Here is a 17,490-nt window from a genome sequence, read left to right as displayed (position 1 = left end):
GACCTGCACCAAAATCTAACTAGGTTGGAATTGCAGAATAACATTCACGTGATGTCTTGTTCATGATATTAATTAAGACGTTTGTCTCTTTAGTCAATCCTACTTTGTCTACTCGTTCAACGTCAACACACAGTTGCAAACTGAGAAGCAACTGGGAACCAGAAATGGATTGAACTTCCTTAATACAGGACCTCAAAATGTCAATTTTAGGAACATGAGTTGATCATTCAGCCCCTCAAGCATTTTTCACCAATCAATTAGATCATTATCTTAACTGTAACTCGGTGAGGTTTTGAGCTGGGACCCTCATGTCTGTGTCAAATGAGGGTGATAGTCCCACGCTGTGTGAGAAGCAGTCACCTGACAATCATTTTACCCAAATTGACCAATTAATACCCAGAAGGCAAACTCACCATCGAGTTAAGAATGTCGGGTGGGCTCTGAAAGCTGGAGGCCACTAGGAGACCCATCAACACAGGTGGAGGGCTGGGGGTTGGGGTGGGGGTGTCGGGGGGGGGGGGGGGAGTGCACATGTGATCCCCTTAATTGGTTACCTGCCCCTTGCAGGTACATAGCCCTGCCAACCTCCGTCCCATTGCTGGCAAAATGTTCTCATGGCGGGATGGTGCCTGTAAACTGGCACGGTGGCTGGCTACATGAACTTTCATGCCCACTTGCTTCTGTACTTGCTCCTATAGAATCATAGACTCCCTACAGGGTAGAAGGCCAATCGGGGCTGCACCAACCCTCTGAAAGAGCACTCCACCCTGTCCTATCCCCGTAACCCCACCTAATGTTTGGACACTGAGGGGCAATCTTTATCATGGCCAATCCACCTAACCTGCGCATCTTTGGACTGTGGGAGGAAACCGGAGCACCCGGAGGAACCCACGCAGACACGGGGAGAGCGTACAAACTCTACAGTCACCCAAGGTCAGAATTGAACCCGGGTCCCTGGCACTGTGATGCAGCAGTGCTAACCACTGTGCCTCTGTGCTGCCACCTGGGAATTAAAGTCCTGCATTATATTTTGGTTCCATATACTCACCTTAGTTCCATAACCCCTAATATCTCTTACACACAAAAATATTGTTTTGAAATTTTCAGTGACCCCCCAGCCTCAAGGACATTTTGGGAGCGTCATTGCCAGACTTGCATTACTCTTCCGTTACTCCCATCATTCTTTAAAAATAAGGGATTGCCCATTTAAGACAGAGATGAGAATTTTTTTCTGAGAGTTGAGTATGTGGAGCTTCCTTCCTCAAAAGACTGTGGAAGTAATGTCTTTGAATATTTTTAAGACTGAGCTAGATAAATTCTTGATCGGCCCAGGGGGTGAAAGGTTATCAAGGGTAGGCATAAATGTAATGAAATGAGTAAAAAGTAAAGTCCAGATGACCAGAGGCTGCTTTCCCCTTTGAGGGGGAGAGCTGTCTGGTGGTGATTTAATCTGAGGGTCACCACATCTTAGACGAGGGGCAAGGTCGAGAACGCGGAGCCTTCATGAATAGCCTCATTGGCCCGCGCTGCCGGCCTCACTCTGCATCACGACCCAGCTGTCCAGCCAACTGAGGTAAGGTAACAATCAGATCAGCCAGGATCTTATTGCATGGCACAGCATATTCCCACTCTTGCTTCCCGTATGTTGAGAATGCAGTATTACAAATTGTGATTACTGTAAGAAACTGTTGTATATTATACTTTATCTTTGTGGCAGCAATGTTATTTTAAAATACCCTGGTTTAAACTATATACAGGCAATGTATCTAGCAAAACTGCAATTAAGGTGTCATAAAAAGTGAGGTAACCATGGTTTCTAACCATTTACTTGTTTACATAATTGGATATTGTTTTGATTCCTGGACATTCCCTGGGGTATAGAAATTTTGCAGGATTGCGTTCAGTCCTAGCTAAGCAAGTCATGGGACATCTTGGTGGGATACAGATGATGTTATTAATGAGAGGAGCCAGGTATGTCCGTAGTTTGCAGTTTTTGCCAAAAGCTGTTAGGTTGAACAGAAGAAATGAAAATCGCTTATTGTCACAAGTAGGCTTCAAATGAAGTTGCCGTGAAAAAAAACCTTTTTCATTCCGCCGCCTGTTCGGGGAGGCTGGTACGGGAATTGAACCCGCGCTGCTGGCCTTATCCTGCTTTACACACCAGCTGTTTATCCCACTGTGCTAAACCAGCCCCTGACAAGGCAGAAGTGTACCGGACCTACTCTTGAAAGAGTGTCTCTCCAAAAGGTCTACACAGAGGACAGCAAGTAGACCTGTTTTGTTAACTTTACTTATAAGTGGCATTTGAACTGTATTAGGTTGCATGGTTGGAATATTTACAGTGAAGTTGTGGGGCATAAATTGTTTTTCCTTTTATTTAAGAAATGTTGAACTGTTAATTGTGAAGATTTTTTTAATGTTAATGTGGTTAATTCTGTGTTTAAATTAAAGTGTTTTAACATAAAAGATACCTCCTGGTCAGAGTCATCACTGCTGAGGTGACGTATTTTGCCCTCACAGTTTTACAAATTGCAAATTGTTTGGGGTTTCTCATCCGGTATCCTAACAGAAATTTGGGATGCTGACAAAATGTTGTCTTGAAGTCTGTTTCATTTTGCTTCTCAGTCTGTTTTGGAATGCCAGTGAGTCAAGAATGCTCAATTGAGTCAAGGAATTATTGGTTCTTATCTGGGTAGACAAAACGGTTGGCATTGATATGAGAACAGCCTATGGATGAACAAATCTTTAAGTGCTGCCTGTGAACCCTGGGAGAAATCAGGACCACAGGGGGGGAACTCCACGCAAGGTCTTGGTAGAATTGATCTTTGCCTCTGTCCTGGAGCACAGCGTTGAAACGTAGGCACTTATGAGGTTAACTGGACCAAATGTTTCTGAGATGGCGCCGGAGCGAGGCGGCTTCTTGCAAGCTGTGCCCAGTATACCCTCTAATTCTATCTTTTACTCTCGTTCTACGCTTCTAAAACTATATTCTGCAATCTCGCCTTCCTTCCCTATGTACGGTATGCATTGTTTGTACAGCATGCAAGAAACTATACTTTTCACTGTATACTAATACATGTGACAATAATAAATCAAATCAAATCAAATCAAACGGATGGATAGTTGAACCGTTTGTCGCGGGTTCTATCATTCCTCACAGTGAAGCTACACCTTGCTCATAGATTCCTCTGAACTCCTCCCCTGACAAATGAAAGAGTAATGTTTTCCTTTGGTGATCCCGTCTGGATGAGTCTCGTCTCTCATAGGGAAGCTATGTCATTCACCCCATCGCGTTCAAGTTGATCACAGCTGTCTTTGCACGTTAGCGACCAGTCGCAACATGTCCATCAGTCCAATGCGCATGGTCCTCACGTGAAAAGTGATATCTTATTTTCATTTCTTTGTTTGTCTACATGGTGCAAGAGATTTAGTCTACTTGTTGAAGCTCCAAGTACCCATTAAGGTGAGGCAACACCTTTCTATGCAATGGTTGAAAATGTGTCAGGAAAAAAAGATTAGTAAAGACAAATGAGATCACTTACAATCAGAAGCCGAGGAAATTATAATGGGGAACAAAAAAATGGCAGAATAATTGAACACATACTTTGGTTCTATTTTATCCTATAATCATAGAATCCCTACAATGCAGAAGGAGGCCATTCAGCCCATCAAGTCTGCACCGAACGTACGAAAGAACACCCTAACCAATCCCCCTTCCTATCCCTGTAACCCCACCGAGAGACAATTCAGCATATCCAATCCACCTAACCTGCACGTCTTTGGACTGTGGGAGGAAACCGGAGCCCCCGGAGGAAACCCACGCAGACACGGGGAGAACGTGCAGACTCCGCACAGACACTCGCCCGAGGTCGGAAACGACTCTGGTCCCTGACGCTGTGAGGCCGCAGTGCTAACCACTGTGCTACCGTGCCACCCCCTCTTCACAAAAGAGGGCACAAATAATCTCCCAGAAATGTTAGGGAACCAAGGGTCTAGTGGAATTGAAGGAAATCAGTATTAGTAAGAAAATGATGCTGGGGAAGTTAATGGAGTTAAAGGCTAACAACCCACCAAGGCCTGATAACCTACACCCCAGAATATTAAAGGAGGTGGCCCTGGAAATATTGAATGCTTGGTGATCATATCCAAAATTCGATAAACTCTAGAGCAGTTCCTACAGATCCGAGGGTGGAAAATGTAACCCCACTAATTAAAAATGGAGTAGAGAGAAAAGGGGAGATTTACAGACCAGTTAGCTTGACATCAGTAGTGGGGAAGATGCTGGAGTCTATTATAGAAAACATGATAACAGAATGTTTGGAAAGCATCAGCAAGATTGGACAAAGCCAGCATGGATTTATGAAAGGCAAGTCAAGCTTAACAAATCTACTGGAGATTGTTCAGCATGTAATTCGTAGAATAGATAAGGGGGAACTGGTAGATGTGGTGTAATTGGTGTAATAAGGTCTCTCATCAGATATTAGCGAGCAAAATTAAAGCACATGGGATAGGGATAATGTATTGGCATGGATCAAGAATTGGTTAACAGATAGGAAGCAGAGAATGGGAATTTGTGGGTATTTTTCTGAGTGGCAGGCAGTGACTAGTGGGTATCGCAGGAATCAGTGTTTGGGCCCCAGCTGTTCACGATATATATTAATGACCTGGATCAGGGAACCAAATATAACATTTCCATGTTTGCTGATGACACAAAACTAGGTGGAGTTGTGAGGAGGATGCAAGGAGGCTTCGAGGTGATTTAGACAAATTCAGTGAGTGGGCAAGCACACGGGAGATGCAGTACCATGTGGCTAAATGTGAAGTTATGCACTTTGGTGTGAAAAACTTATAGGAAGAGTATTATTTAACTGGTGATAAATTGGGATTTGTGGATGTACAAAGGGATCTGGGTGTCCTTGTTAATATTCAGAGATTGGTGTCTCACGGGAGACTGCTGAGTAAAGTAAGGGCCCATGGTATTCGAGGCAAGGTACTAGCATGGATTGACGATTGGCTGTCAGGCAGAAGGCAGAGAGTTGGGATAAAAGGTTCTTTTTCGGAATGGCAACCGGTGACGAGTGGTGTCCCGCAGGGTTCAGTGTTGGGGCCACAGCTGTTCTCTTTATATATTAACGATCTAGATGACGGGACTGGGGGCATTCTGGCTAAGTTTGCCGATGATACGAAGATAGGTGGAGTGGCAGGTAGTATGGAGGAGGTGGGGAGGCTGCAGAAAGATTTAGACAGTTTAGGAGAGTGGTCCAAGAAATGGCTGATGAAATTCAACGTGGGCAAGTGCGAGGTCTTGCACTTTGGAAAAAAGAATAGAGGCGTGGACTATTTTCTAAACGGTGACAAAATTCATAATGCTGAAGTGCAAAGGGACTTGGGAGTCCTAGTCCAGGATTCTCTAAAGGTAAACTTGCAGGTTGAGTCCGTAATTAAGAAAGCAAATGCAATGTTGTCATTCATCTCAAGAGGCTTGGAATATAAAAGCAGGGATGTACTTCTGAAGCTTTATAAAGCATTAGTTAGGCCCCATTTAGAATACTGTGAGCAATTTTGGGCCCCACACCTCAGGAAGGACATACTGGCACTGGAGCGGGTCCAGCGGAGATTCACACGGATGATCCCAGGAATGGTAGGCCTAACATACGATGAACGTCTGAGGATCCTGGGATTATATTCATTGGAGTTTAGGAGGTTGAGGGGAGACCTAATAGAAACTGACAAGATAATGAATGGCTTAGATAGGGTGGATGTAGGGAAGTTGTTTCCATTAGCAGGGGAGACTAGGACCCGGGGGCACAGCCTTAGAATAAAAGGGAGTCACTTTAGAACAGAGATGAGGAGAAATTTCTTCAGCCAGAGAGTGGTGGGTCTGTGGAATTCATTGCCACAGAGGGTGGTGGAGGCCAGGACGTTGAGTGTCTTTAAGTCAGAAGTTGATAAATTCTTGATTTCTCGAGGAATTAAGGGCTATGGAGAGAGAGCGGGTAAATGGAGTTGAAATCAGCCATGATTGAATGGTGAAGTGGACTCGATGTGCCAAATGGCCTTACTTCCACTCCTATGTCTTATGGTCTTATGGTCTAACCCGATGTGATTTGAACATGCACATGCAACCTTCAGAGCTAGGGTCAGAACCTGCTACCGTTGCACCACAAACCAGATGCATAGATTACATAGATTACATAGAACATACAGTGCAGAAGGAGGCCATTCGGCCCATCGAGTCTGCACCGACCCACATTAATCCCTCACTTCCACCCTATCCCCGCAACCCAATAACCCCTCCCAACCCTTATGGACACTACGGGCAATTTTTTTAGCATGGCCAATCCACCTAACCTGCACGTCTTTGGACTGTGGGAGGAAACCGGAGCACCCGGAGGAAACCCACGCAGACACGGGGAGAACGTGCAGACTCCGCACAGACAGTGACCCAGCGGGGAATCGAACCTGGGACCCTGGCGCTGTGAAGCCACAGTGCTATCCACTTGTGCTACCGTGCTGCCCCAATAGCATGCTGCTATTGAATTCAAATTCCACCATCTGCTGTGATGGGGTTTGAACCTAGGCTTCCACAGCATTGCCTTGGGCCTCTGGATTACTAACAAGTCCAATGACAACACCACTCCTATTGCAGCAAATCTTCTTCAACTCACACAGGGTGACTTTTTTAAAAATTGAAACCATCCACCACGGTGGATATGAGCCAGGAACACCAAAGCATTGCTCTAGTTTTGTGGTTTATCAGTTCAGTGACCTGTACCATGAGGCCACAGGAGGGATTCTGCACAGCAGTCAGTGAAAGTGGAGAGACAGGTGCAGTAAGTCATTTGGAAGGCGCGATCTACACAAATGGGAACAGAGTCCCATAGCAGCGCATTTAAGCACCGAGAAACACCACGCATTGGGCATCCCAATCTCTTGACACCCCCCCCCCCCACGCAACCCCCAAAGTCCCAACTCACCTATAATAATAATAATCTTTATTATTGTCACAATGAGGCTTACATCAACACTGCAATGAAGTTACTGTGAAAATCCCCTCGTCGCCACACTCCCCCGCCTGTTCGAGTACACCGAGGGAGAATTCAGAATGCCAAATGGCCTAACAGCATGTCTTTTGGGACTTGTGGGCGGAAACCTGAGCACCCGGAGGAAACCCACGCGGGGTCCTCAGCCACCACCCCCTTGCACCGGGTACCCCTGGGCCTGATCCACAGCATGGCAAAAATGCCAGCTTTGGGCCCTGGCAGTTCCACCCTGGCACCCTGAAGTGCCCCTGCTATCTGGCAGTGCCACCTAGGCATCTTGGCAGTGGCAGCCTGGCATTTGTTTGCGCGGTGACAATTGGGCCAGGGGTGTTGGGATGTTTTGAGGGGGAGGTGTTGGGAAGCCTCCTGTAGTGTGTTGGAGCTTGGGGGGGGGGCGCATCGGGGGTTCCAGATGTTGGGACGCCATTTAAAAAAGGGGTCCCGATCTCTCGCTACACTGAGGTCCGGCGAGTGGAGCGCCTCAGTACAGAAAACGGGGCTATAGGCAGCCTTGGCCCCATGTTCCCCGCCGAGGCACCCTCTTGATCCCGAGTGCCGTTGAATTCCGTTGTGTTTCTCGCACTGTGGATGCTGGTAAACACGCGTCTAAACGTGCTCGCTAAGGGACTTTGTTTGCATTTAGTTAAATCATTCCCATTGTGTTCAGTTTAGTGAGATGATGGAGTTAATGGGAGGAGCCCAGGGTTGAAGCAGTCGGGTGCTGCGGTTCGGAGTTAGTTTTTTTGCTGGAATGGGAGCTGAGAAGGTTTTCTGAGGAAATACAGCCAGAGATTCTACATTATTCTGACCAGGTGTCATGTCTCATTCCTTAAGCAGTCTCAAAAGACCGCTCTTTCTAAAAGTGAGGTATTTGCGTCATCTCTATATAGCAAGTATTCCTGAGTGCTAACTGTATTTAAAAGTGGATTGAGAGCTGAGATGGTTTTGTTGTTTGAATAGGAATAAAGATAGCAGTTAAGGGTTATTGTGCCACTGTGTTGATCAACATTGTTTAAAGGTAATTGTAAGCTATTTTCTGGTGTGATGTTAAACATATTTTAATAATGTGTTTGTAATAAAGTTTGTTTTAATATACCACATCCCTATTTTATCTGAAATTACTCCTGGAGCGAGGAATCCTTTCTCAGTCTTACAAAATTAAAATAAACTATTGGGGCTCTGTCCAGTATTCCAGCCCCTGTTGGGGTCCAGGATCACAACAACATCCTGACAAGACAGCATATTTGTACTTCTGAACTGACTTGGATTTGCGAAGCAGGTTATTAAGATGACATGATATGTGTTAATATTTTGCATATTTTATTCTTTTCCATGAACAGCACAAAGTTTATTTGATACCATTTAAAGAATTCAGCATTGAACACGTGGGACCCAAAGTCCACTGCATCGCCTCACACGGACCCATCACAAACAGGAGGTAAAACCTATCGCATGAACTTCCTTGTACCACATTTCAAAATGGGGAATATTAATATATAATGGCTGTAAAGATCCAGGGACTCTGCCTCCTCATCGATCTCAGGATGAGCACACTGTGACCTTGCTAAAGGTTGCGAGGTCAAGAGGAAATCACTTCACCAATTCATGGAAATTAACCAGGAAGTGCATGATTGAGGCTGGGAAATTGAACAGAGAGTTCCCACTACCGAGGGTGTGAGGGCAGGGCATTCCAGGCTGCTAAATTGGCATCATCGGCCCCTCCTGAGTGAGTGTTGAAATACTTTTTGTTGATTATGATCTGGAATGCACAGTCGGAGAGGGCAGTGAAAGCAGGTTTGACAGTAACGTGCAAAAGGGAATTGGAGAATACGTGAGCAGGAGAATGGGACTAATTGGATAGTCCTTTCAAAGAGCCAGAACAGACAAAATGGGCAGAATGGCCACCCTTTCGACTGTGTATTCTTTGATTGTTGGGATGTGGGCAATGCTTCAAATTAAAATTTACTGATTATCTGTAATTGCCCTTGAGAAAGTGGTGCTGAGCCACCTTCCTGTGCTGTTGTAGTCCGTGTGGTGAAGTGCTCCAAGATTGTTGTTCATAGAATCATATAATTTACAGTGCAGAAGGTGGCAACTCGTCCCATCAAATCTGGAAAGGGCACCCTACCTAAACCCACACCTCCATCCCATCCCCGCAACCCAGCCTTTGCTGGTATATTGGTATCTGAGTGCCACACTCTGGGAAAGATGTTAAGGCTTTCAAGAGGGTGTGAAGGAGATTTACAAGAATTATTCCAGGGCTGAGTGTACGAGTGGAGACACCAGAGGAGCTGGGATTGGTCTCTTCAGAGTGCAAAGAAATGTATAGGTGTTCAAAAGTAAGAAGGGTTTGGATCAAGTTTATCATGCGGGTCAGTAATCAGGAGGCAAAGATTGAAGGCGATTGCCAAAATGAACCAGTGGGGAGATGAGGAGAGATTATTATTTTTTTTTAATTTAGAGTACCCAATTATTATATTTTTTTTTCAAATAAGGGGCAATTTACCGTGGCCAATCCACCTAACCAGCCCTATTTTTGGGTTGTGGGGGTGAAACCCACACAGACAATGTGCAAATTCCACACGGACAGTGACCCAGGGCCGGGATTCGAACCCGGGTCCTCAGCGCCGCAGTCCCAGTGCTATCCACTGCGCCACTGCGGCCCTAGAGGAGAGATTATTTTGATCTGGAATGCACTATCAAAAGAAAATTCACAGGGGGAGGATCAGGGGACTGAGCAAACTGGACAGTTCTTTCAGTGAGCTGCACCAGGTGTGAGGGGCTGATTGGCCTCCTATGTGGATTGGATTGGATTTGTTTATTGTCACGTGTACCGAGGTACAGTGAAAAGTATTTTTCTGCGAGCAGCTCAACAGATCATTGAGTACATGAGAAGAAAAGGGAATAAAAGAAAATACATAATAGGGCAACACAAGGTATACAATGTAACTACATAAGCACCGGCATTGGATGAAGCATACAGGGTGTAGTGTTAATGAGGTCAGTCCATAAGAGGGTCATTTAGGAGTCTGGTGACAGTGGGGAAGAAGCTGTTTTTGAGTCTGTTCGTGCGTGTTCTCAGACTTCTGTATCTCCTGCCCGATGGAAGATGTTGGAAGAGTGAGTAAGCCGGGTGGGAGGGGTCTTTGATTATGCTGCCCGCTTTCCCCAGGCAGCAGGAGGTGTAGATGGAGTCAATGGATGGGAGGCAGATTCGTGTGATGGACTGGGCGGTGTTCACGACTCTCTGAAGTTTCTTGCGGTCCTGGGCCGAGCAGTTGCCATACCAGGCTGTGATGCAGCCAGATAAGATGCTTTCTATGGTGCATCTGTAAAAGTTGGTAAGGGTTAATGTGGACATGCTGAATTTCCTTAGTTTCCTGAGGAAGTATAGGCGCTGTTGTGCTTTCTTGGTGGTATCGTCGACGTGGGTGGACCAGGACAGAGTTTTGGAGATGTGCACTCCGAGGAATTTGAAACTGCTAACCATCTCCACCTCGGCCCCGTTGATGCTGACAGGGGTGTGTACAGTACTTTGCTTCCTGAAGTCAATGACCAGCTCTTTAGTTTTGCTGGCATTGAGGGAGAGATTGTTGTCGCTGCACCACTCCACTAGGTTCTCTATCTCCCGCCTGTATTCTGACTCGTCGTTATTCGAGATCCGGCCCACTATGGTCGTATCGTCAGCAAACTTGTAGATGGAGTTGGAACCAAATTTTGCCACGCAGTCATGTGTGTACAGGGAGTAGAGTAGGGGGCTAAGTACGCAGCCTTGCAGGGCCCCGGTAATGAGGCCTATTGTGGAGGAGGTGTTGTTGTTTATTCTTACTGATTGTGGCCTGTGGGTCAGAAAGTCGAGGATCCAGTTGCAGAGTGGGGAGCCAAGTCCTAGGTTTTGGAGCTTTGATATGAGCTTGGCTGGGATTATGGTGTTGAAGGCGGAGCTGTAGTCAATAAATAGGAGTCTGATGTAGGAGTCCTTGTTGTCGAAAAGCTCTCGGGATGGGTGTAGGGCCAGGGAAATGGCGTCTGATGTGGACCGCGTCTACCTGTGCTGTATAGTTCTACGATGAGTCATGTAAAGTTGTCAAGCAATCTGCAATACATTGGAGAAGGTTTCTTTCGTAGCAATTTTATGAGCAGGTGAAATGGTTTCATTTTATAAATCAGCAAAGAATATTGTGCCGCAGAGTTACTCACTGACGTTTTGGAGATAATGGAGCAATTTGAAAACAGCATTGTTCACCAATTCCAGGCAGGCTTGATTGAATAACATTTATTGATTCAAGTTACTCAAACCATTCCGCTTTTAAGGACAGCTATTGAAAGTAATAAACATGGCAAACTTGATTATATCACGAACAATTGGGCCACCAGAGATCAAACACATAATACTAAACATTGGCCAATTTCCAGGGTGCAGGCCCAACTCCTGAACTGCAGGAAAATACTCGCTTCATTTCGACTCCTGAAACTGCTGCAATGTTTGTCTTCAATAGCAGTGCTTTTCTCCAGCAGCTGCGAGGGAATGCTTTTTACCATGCAGTTCACATTGAATGAGACAGCACAGAAGGCCATTCAGCCTTCTTTCCTGTAGCAGCTCTTCAAACAAAGTTAGCCAATTAACCCCACTCCGCCTGCTCTTTCCCCAGAGCCTTGCCAATTTTCTCCCCTGCAAACATGATCTAAACAAAAGAAAATCAGAGTCCATTTGTAGTGCTGTGGACGGAGCAGAGGTCCTCAGTGCATGAAGAGATCGGGGTGCATTTTTAAATGGCGCCCCAATCTCTCACTCCCCAACGTGACCCCTGGACCCCCCCAGCCCCCACTCATCTATAAAGGGGTCCTTGTGCCCCCCGCACCCCGTCTAAACGGGCAGGCCACCCATGGGCTTGATAAAATGCCAGCCCGGCACCTCAGCACTGCCAGTCTGTTGCCCGAGTAGTGCACCCGGCAGCCCGGCACTGCCACCTGTGCATCCTCACAGTCCCAGGCTGGCACCTGGGTGGCACTGCCTGAGTGCCAGGCTGGCAGTTGCAAAGTGTCCGGATGATACCAGCGGTTCCAGGGTGCCACCCTCCCCAGATGCCGACCACCCGGGAGCCTCTGATCACTTGGGAGACCCCCCCCCCCCTCCCCCTCCCCCAAGTACAGTTCCGCCTGGTCCCCGTTTGTGAGGACCAGTGTTAAATGGTGGCCAGCTGGGGTCACCTCTGCGAGGCCGGTAGATGCCGGGTGGCCGTTCGATCCGCTGTCAGCACGACTAGGTGAGTTTCTAAACTCACTTAACTGTGCGAGACTGGGTCCCATGAGATCTGGTTAGATCAACCAGCCGCCTCCCACCCCAATTAGCCGGTAAATCGCACCGTATATCTTTAAAAAATTTACTATTGACTCTTCTTCCACCATCCTTTCGGGCAGCGCGTTCCAGATCATGACAACTTGCTGTGTAAAATATCTCTTACCTTGCCTCTTTTTCCAATTACCTTCAATCTGTGTCCCTCTGATTACTGACCCACTAACCAGTGGGAGCAGATTCTTCCTGTTTACACTATCAAACCCCTCCTGATTACAAATACTTCTATTATATTCATAGAATCCCTACAGTGCCGAAGAAGGCCATTCAGCCCATCGAGTCTGCACCGACCATTGGAAAGAGCACTCTACCTTTGTCCACTCACCCACCCACCCAACCCTATCCCCGTAACCCCATAACCTAACTTGCACATCCCTGGACACTAAGGGGCAATTCATCATGGCCAATCCACCGAACCTGCACATCTCCGAAGAGACGGGAGGAAACTGGAGCACCCGGAGGAAACCCACGCAGACATGGGGAGAACGTGCAAACTCCACACAGATAGTCACCCAAGGCCAGAATGGAATCCGGGTCCCTGGGGCTGTGAGGCAGCAGTGCTTACCACTGTGTCACCATGCTGCCCTTTTTTTATTCCCGTGTCTATTCGAATCCCTGCAGTGTAGGAGACAATTTGTCCCATCGAATTTGCACTGACCCTTTGAAAGACCACTCTGCCTAGGCCTAATTCCCCCACCCTATCCCTGAAACCCCACCAACCTTTGGACAGTTCGGGGCAATTTTAGCATGGCCAATCCACCTAACCTGCAGGTCTTTGGACTGTGGGAGGAAACCCACGCAGACACGGGGAAAAAGTGCAAACTCCACACGGACCGTCACCCGAGGCTGGAATCGAACCCGGGTCTCTGGCGCTGTGAGGCAGCAGTGTTAACCACTGTGCCACCACGCTGTCCCTTTAACATTCTCTTCCTGAAGTACAGTTTCTCCAGTCCCTCCATGTAGAACAAGACCCTTATCCCTGTTAGTAAGTAAAGTCACCATAGTCCCAGATGACCATAGGCTGCTTTCCCCTTTGAGGGGGGGAGCTGACTGGTGGTGATTTAACCTGAGGGTCACCACACCTCAGGCGAGGGGCAAGGTTGAGGAGGCGGAGCCTTTATGAGTAACCCCAGCCAGTACGAGAATTGAACCCACGCTGCTGGCCTTGTTCTGCAGCACCGATCAGTTCATAAATTCATAAGATATAGGAGCCGAATTAGGCCATTCGGCCCATCGAGTCTGCTCCGCCATTCTATCATGGCTGGTATGTTCCTCATCTGCTGCCTACAATGCTACAGGCCAAGAGCTGGATTGCGAAATCTGCCAATGTTACCATTCTCGTAAATCTCCTTGTCCCTCACTCCTTCCTAAAGTGTAGGGCCCTGAACTGGACACAATATTCCAGCTGAGGCCTAACCTGAAAATAAAAAAATCCAGTTCTATACCCATGATATTGGCAAGAAAAATTCACCCTCTTTGTTTTGTTCTTGCGCGAACAATACATCAAAATCCTCTCCAATTAGTCTGACTCCTTCTTGTTCTTTTCCCATCATCCTACAACATTCTCCCTTTACCAGCTTGTATCCATTTACTATTGAATCTGCATCCAGCACCCTTCGTGCCTTCCAGATCATAACAACCTGCTGTGTAAAAAGCTCTCTTCATCCATCTCCGAGTCCTCTTGCCAATTATTTTAAATCTGTCATCAGTTACCGACCCTCTACCAGTGGAAACAGTTTCGAGTTGCTTACTCCCTCAAGACCCCTCATCATTTTGAACATGAATTTATGCTTTGTTGTGAATGTCCAGGATTTTATCCTTCTAAATGGCACTATCTTTATTTTGAATTTTTGAACAGTTCCTGTGTTGCTTCCAAGTATGAAGTCCCAGTGTCTTCAGTGAAGGTGAAGGATGGACAGCGTTCAACTGCAGACATTAATTCACAACCTAACCTGTCTAATAATCCACAACTCCTATCCCAGCGACCTCCAACCATGGTGGAACCAGGAGACATCCATTTGCTAAAATCGCCACAGGTAATGAACTGTTCTCAGTGTGGAATGTGATATGGGAAAGAATATCCACAAAATCGAAAGGAATACTGAGTAGAATTTTCCTGGCCCAGGATGGTGGGAGTGGAGACGGGGCCGGGAAGATCATCAGTGGGATTCTCCCGAATCCCCGCGATGGCCCGACGCCAGCGCAAAAAGCGACGCGAACCACGCCAGCGTCAGGCCGACCAGAAGTTGCGGAATTCTCCGCACTTCCGGGGGCTAGGCTGACGCTGGAGGGGTTGGCGACGCCAGAGGGGTTGGCGTCATGCTAACCGGCGCCGAAGGGCCGGCGCGAGTTAGCGTATGCGAAGAACCGCCGGCATGGTTCCGCGCATGTGCAGTCCGGCCGGCATATTCTAGCGCATGCGCAGGGGGGGGGTGTCTTCTCCGCGCCGGTCATGGCGGAGCCCTACAGGGGCCGGCGCGGAAGGAAGGAGTGCCCCCACGGCACAGGCCCGCCCGCAGATCGGTGGGTCCGCGAGCCAGGCCACCCGGATCCCCACCCCCCGAGGACCGCAGCAGCCGTCCTACCAGCCAGGTCGCGCCGTGTGGGACCATGTCCAATCCACGCCGGTGGGACTGGCCAGAAACCGACGGCCGCTCGGCCCATGGGAGCCCAGAGAATTGGCAGGGGGACCACTGCCAACGGCCCCCGACCGGCGCGGCATGATCCCTGCCCGAAAACCGGCGCCGGAGAATACGGCAGCCGGCGTCGGAGCGGCGCGAAGGGATTCACGCCCCCCCCCCCCCCCCCGTGGGGATTCTCCGACCCGATGGGGGATCGGAGAATAGGCATGACTTGGGGGAGACCGGGAGTGTTTTTCTTTATTCGTTCATGGGATGTGGGCATCGCATTTGTTGCCCATCCCTCAGAGCAATTAAGAGTCAACCACATTGCTGTGGGTCTGGAGTCACATGTAGACCAGACCGGGTAAGGACGGCAGATTTCCTTCCCTAAAGGACATTAGTGAACCGGATGGGTTTTTATGACGATCGACAATAGTTGTCCATAGTCCCTACATTCCAGGACTTGCAGTGGGGGCAGTGCATAGATCCTCACAGAGGTTTGGGAATGTCTGACTCCTGTCTGGCTGGTGGTAGCTCGCTTGCTCTCAATGACTTGGGTTATATGATGGCGATGTAGCGGGGCACGTTTCACCTCTCTGTATCTTACACCATCCTTCATGAGCTGTACACATGATGTGCACTGTCCCCGGAGGCGGAGGCTGATGGGATGGGTAGGCCAGCCGAACCTCACAGACAATGACTGGAATGAGTAAAGCTATCCCTGTGCATTGTGAGAGATATTCTCAATCCCTGCAAGATACAGACATGACTGATGTGTTCAGTCGCAATGCAAGAACATCATCAATGTGCTGGCAACCTTGCATGAGGTCCATGGAGGAAGCACTGGACTGAACACACTGCCTTTACCTAATGTAAGAATCAAGTTATCAGGTGGGAATTACAGGAACTCAGCTCATCTGAACAAGGAGTCAAAGACTTTATTTACAAAGGTGAATGTTATGTACAAGTGCTTAACATCTGTGCCCACGCTGTGCAACTAGAGCTTCTTAGCCTTTCTAACCCTGCCGCCGTGTCTCGGGGCATCCCCAACATCCACAGTAGAGGTGGAGACAACCTGCTGTCTCCCATGCCCTGGAGTCTGGAATGACCTTGGTGGGTGTCCTCTGGCAGGCTTTGGCCTGCTTTTGAGTTCTGCTATACGTCAGTGTCACCCTCCTCGGCCTGTGGAGCTGAAGCTGAAGCGGTCACAAGAAGAGGGGTTTCGGATGGGCGGACACTCCTGGAGTCACCTGTGGGTGGCCCAGGGTTTGCACAAGCTGATCCCCCTCCCTATTGGTGCCTGAACATAGAACATAGAACATAGAAAATACAGCACAGAACAGGCCTTCGGCCCACGATGTTGTGCTGAACCTTTGTCCTAGATTAATCATAGATTAACATTGAATTTACAGTGCAGAAGGAGGCCATTCGGCCCCCTGAGTCTGCACCAGCTCTTGGAAAGAGCACCCTCCCCAAACTCAACACCTCCACCCAACACCAAGGGCAATTTTGGACACTAAGGGCAATTTATTATGGCCAATCCACCTACCCTGCACATCTTTGGACTGTGGGAGGAAACCGGAGCACCCGGAGGAAACCCACGCAGACACGGGGAGGACGTGCCGACTCCGCACAGACAGTGACCCAAGCCGGAATCGAACCTGGGACCCTGGAGCTGCGAAGCAATTGTGCTATCCACAATGTTACCGTGCTGCCCTTAAGAACAAATAAATCTACACTATATCATTTTACCGTAATCCATGTACCTATCCAATAGCTGCTTGAAGGTCCCTAATGTTTCCGACTCAACTACTTCCACAGGCAGTGCATTCCATGCCCCCACTACTCTCTGGGTAAAGAACCTACCTCTGATATCCCTCCTATATCTTCCACCTTTCACCTTAAATTTATGTCCCCTTGTAATGGTTTGTTCCACCCGGGGAAAAAGTCTCTGACTGTCTACTCTATCTATTCCCCTGATCATCTTATAAACCTCTATCAAGTCGCCCCTCATCCTTCTCCGTTTTAATGAGAAAAGGCCTAGCACCCTCAACCTTTCCTCGTAAGACCTACTCTCCATTCCAGGTAACATCCTGGTAAATCTTCTTTGCACCTTTTCCAAAGCTTCCACATCCTTCCTAAAATGAGGTGACCAGAACTGTACACAGTACTCCAAATGTGGCCTTACCAAAGTTTTGTACAGCTGCATCATCACCTCACGGCTCTTAAATTCAATCCCTCTGTTAATGAACGCGAGCACACCATAGGCCTTCTTCACAGCTCTATCCACTTGAGTGGCAACTTTCAAAGATGTATGAACGTAGACCCCAAGATCTCTCTGCTCCTCCACATTGCCAAGAACTCTACCGTTAACCCTGTATTCCGCATTCATATTTGTCCTTCCAAAATGGACAACCTCACACTTTTCAGGGTTAAACTCCATCTGCCACTTCTCAGCCCAGCTCTGCAT

At 47.9% G+C, this 17,490-nt stretch overlaps 1 protein-coding gene across 3 annotated transcripts in view; it reads left to right on the top strand.

Annotated features, from left to right (window-relative positions):
* Nucleotides 1-17,490, top strand: part of lama3 (laminin, alpha 3) — an 858,151-nt gene that overhangs the window by 588,823 nt on the left and 251,838 nt on the right. For all 3 annotated transcript variants that reach the window (XM_072468523.1, XM_072468524.1, XM_072468522.1), the window contains exons 28-29: nt 8,384-8,481; nt 14,258-14,435. In XM_072468523.1, coding sequence (XP_072324624.1) covers nt 8,384-8,481; nt 14,258-14,435 — 276 coding nt within the window. The remainder of the gene's footprint in view (nt 1-8,383; nt 8,482-14,257; nt 14,436-17,490) is intronic.

This window comes from Scyliorhinus torazame, chromosome 11, assembly GCF_047496885.1.
Source record: "Scyliorhinus torazame isolate Kashiwa2021f chromosome 11, sScyTor2.1, whole genome shotgun sequence".
Classification (NCBI taxonomy): Eukaryota; Metazoa; Chordata; class Chondrichthyes; order Carcharhiniformes; family Scyliorhinidae; genus Scyliorhinus; species Scyliorhinus torazame.
The sequence above is the reverse complement of the archived record's forward strand: the minus strand, read 5'-3'. Positions and strand labels throughout refer to the sequence as shown.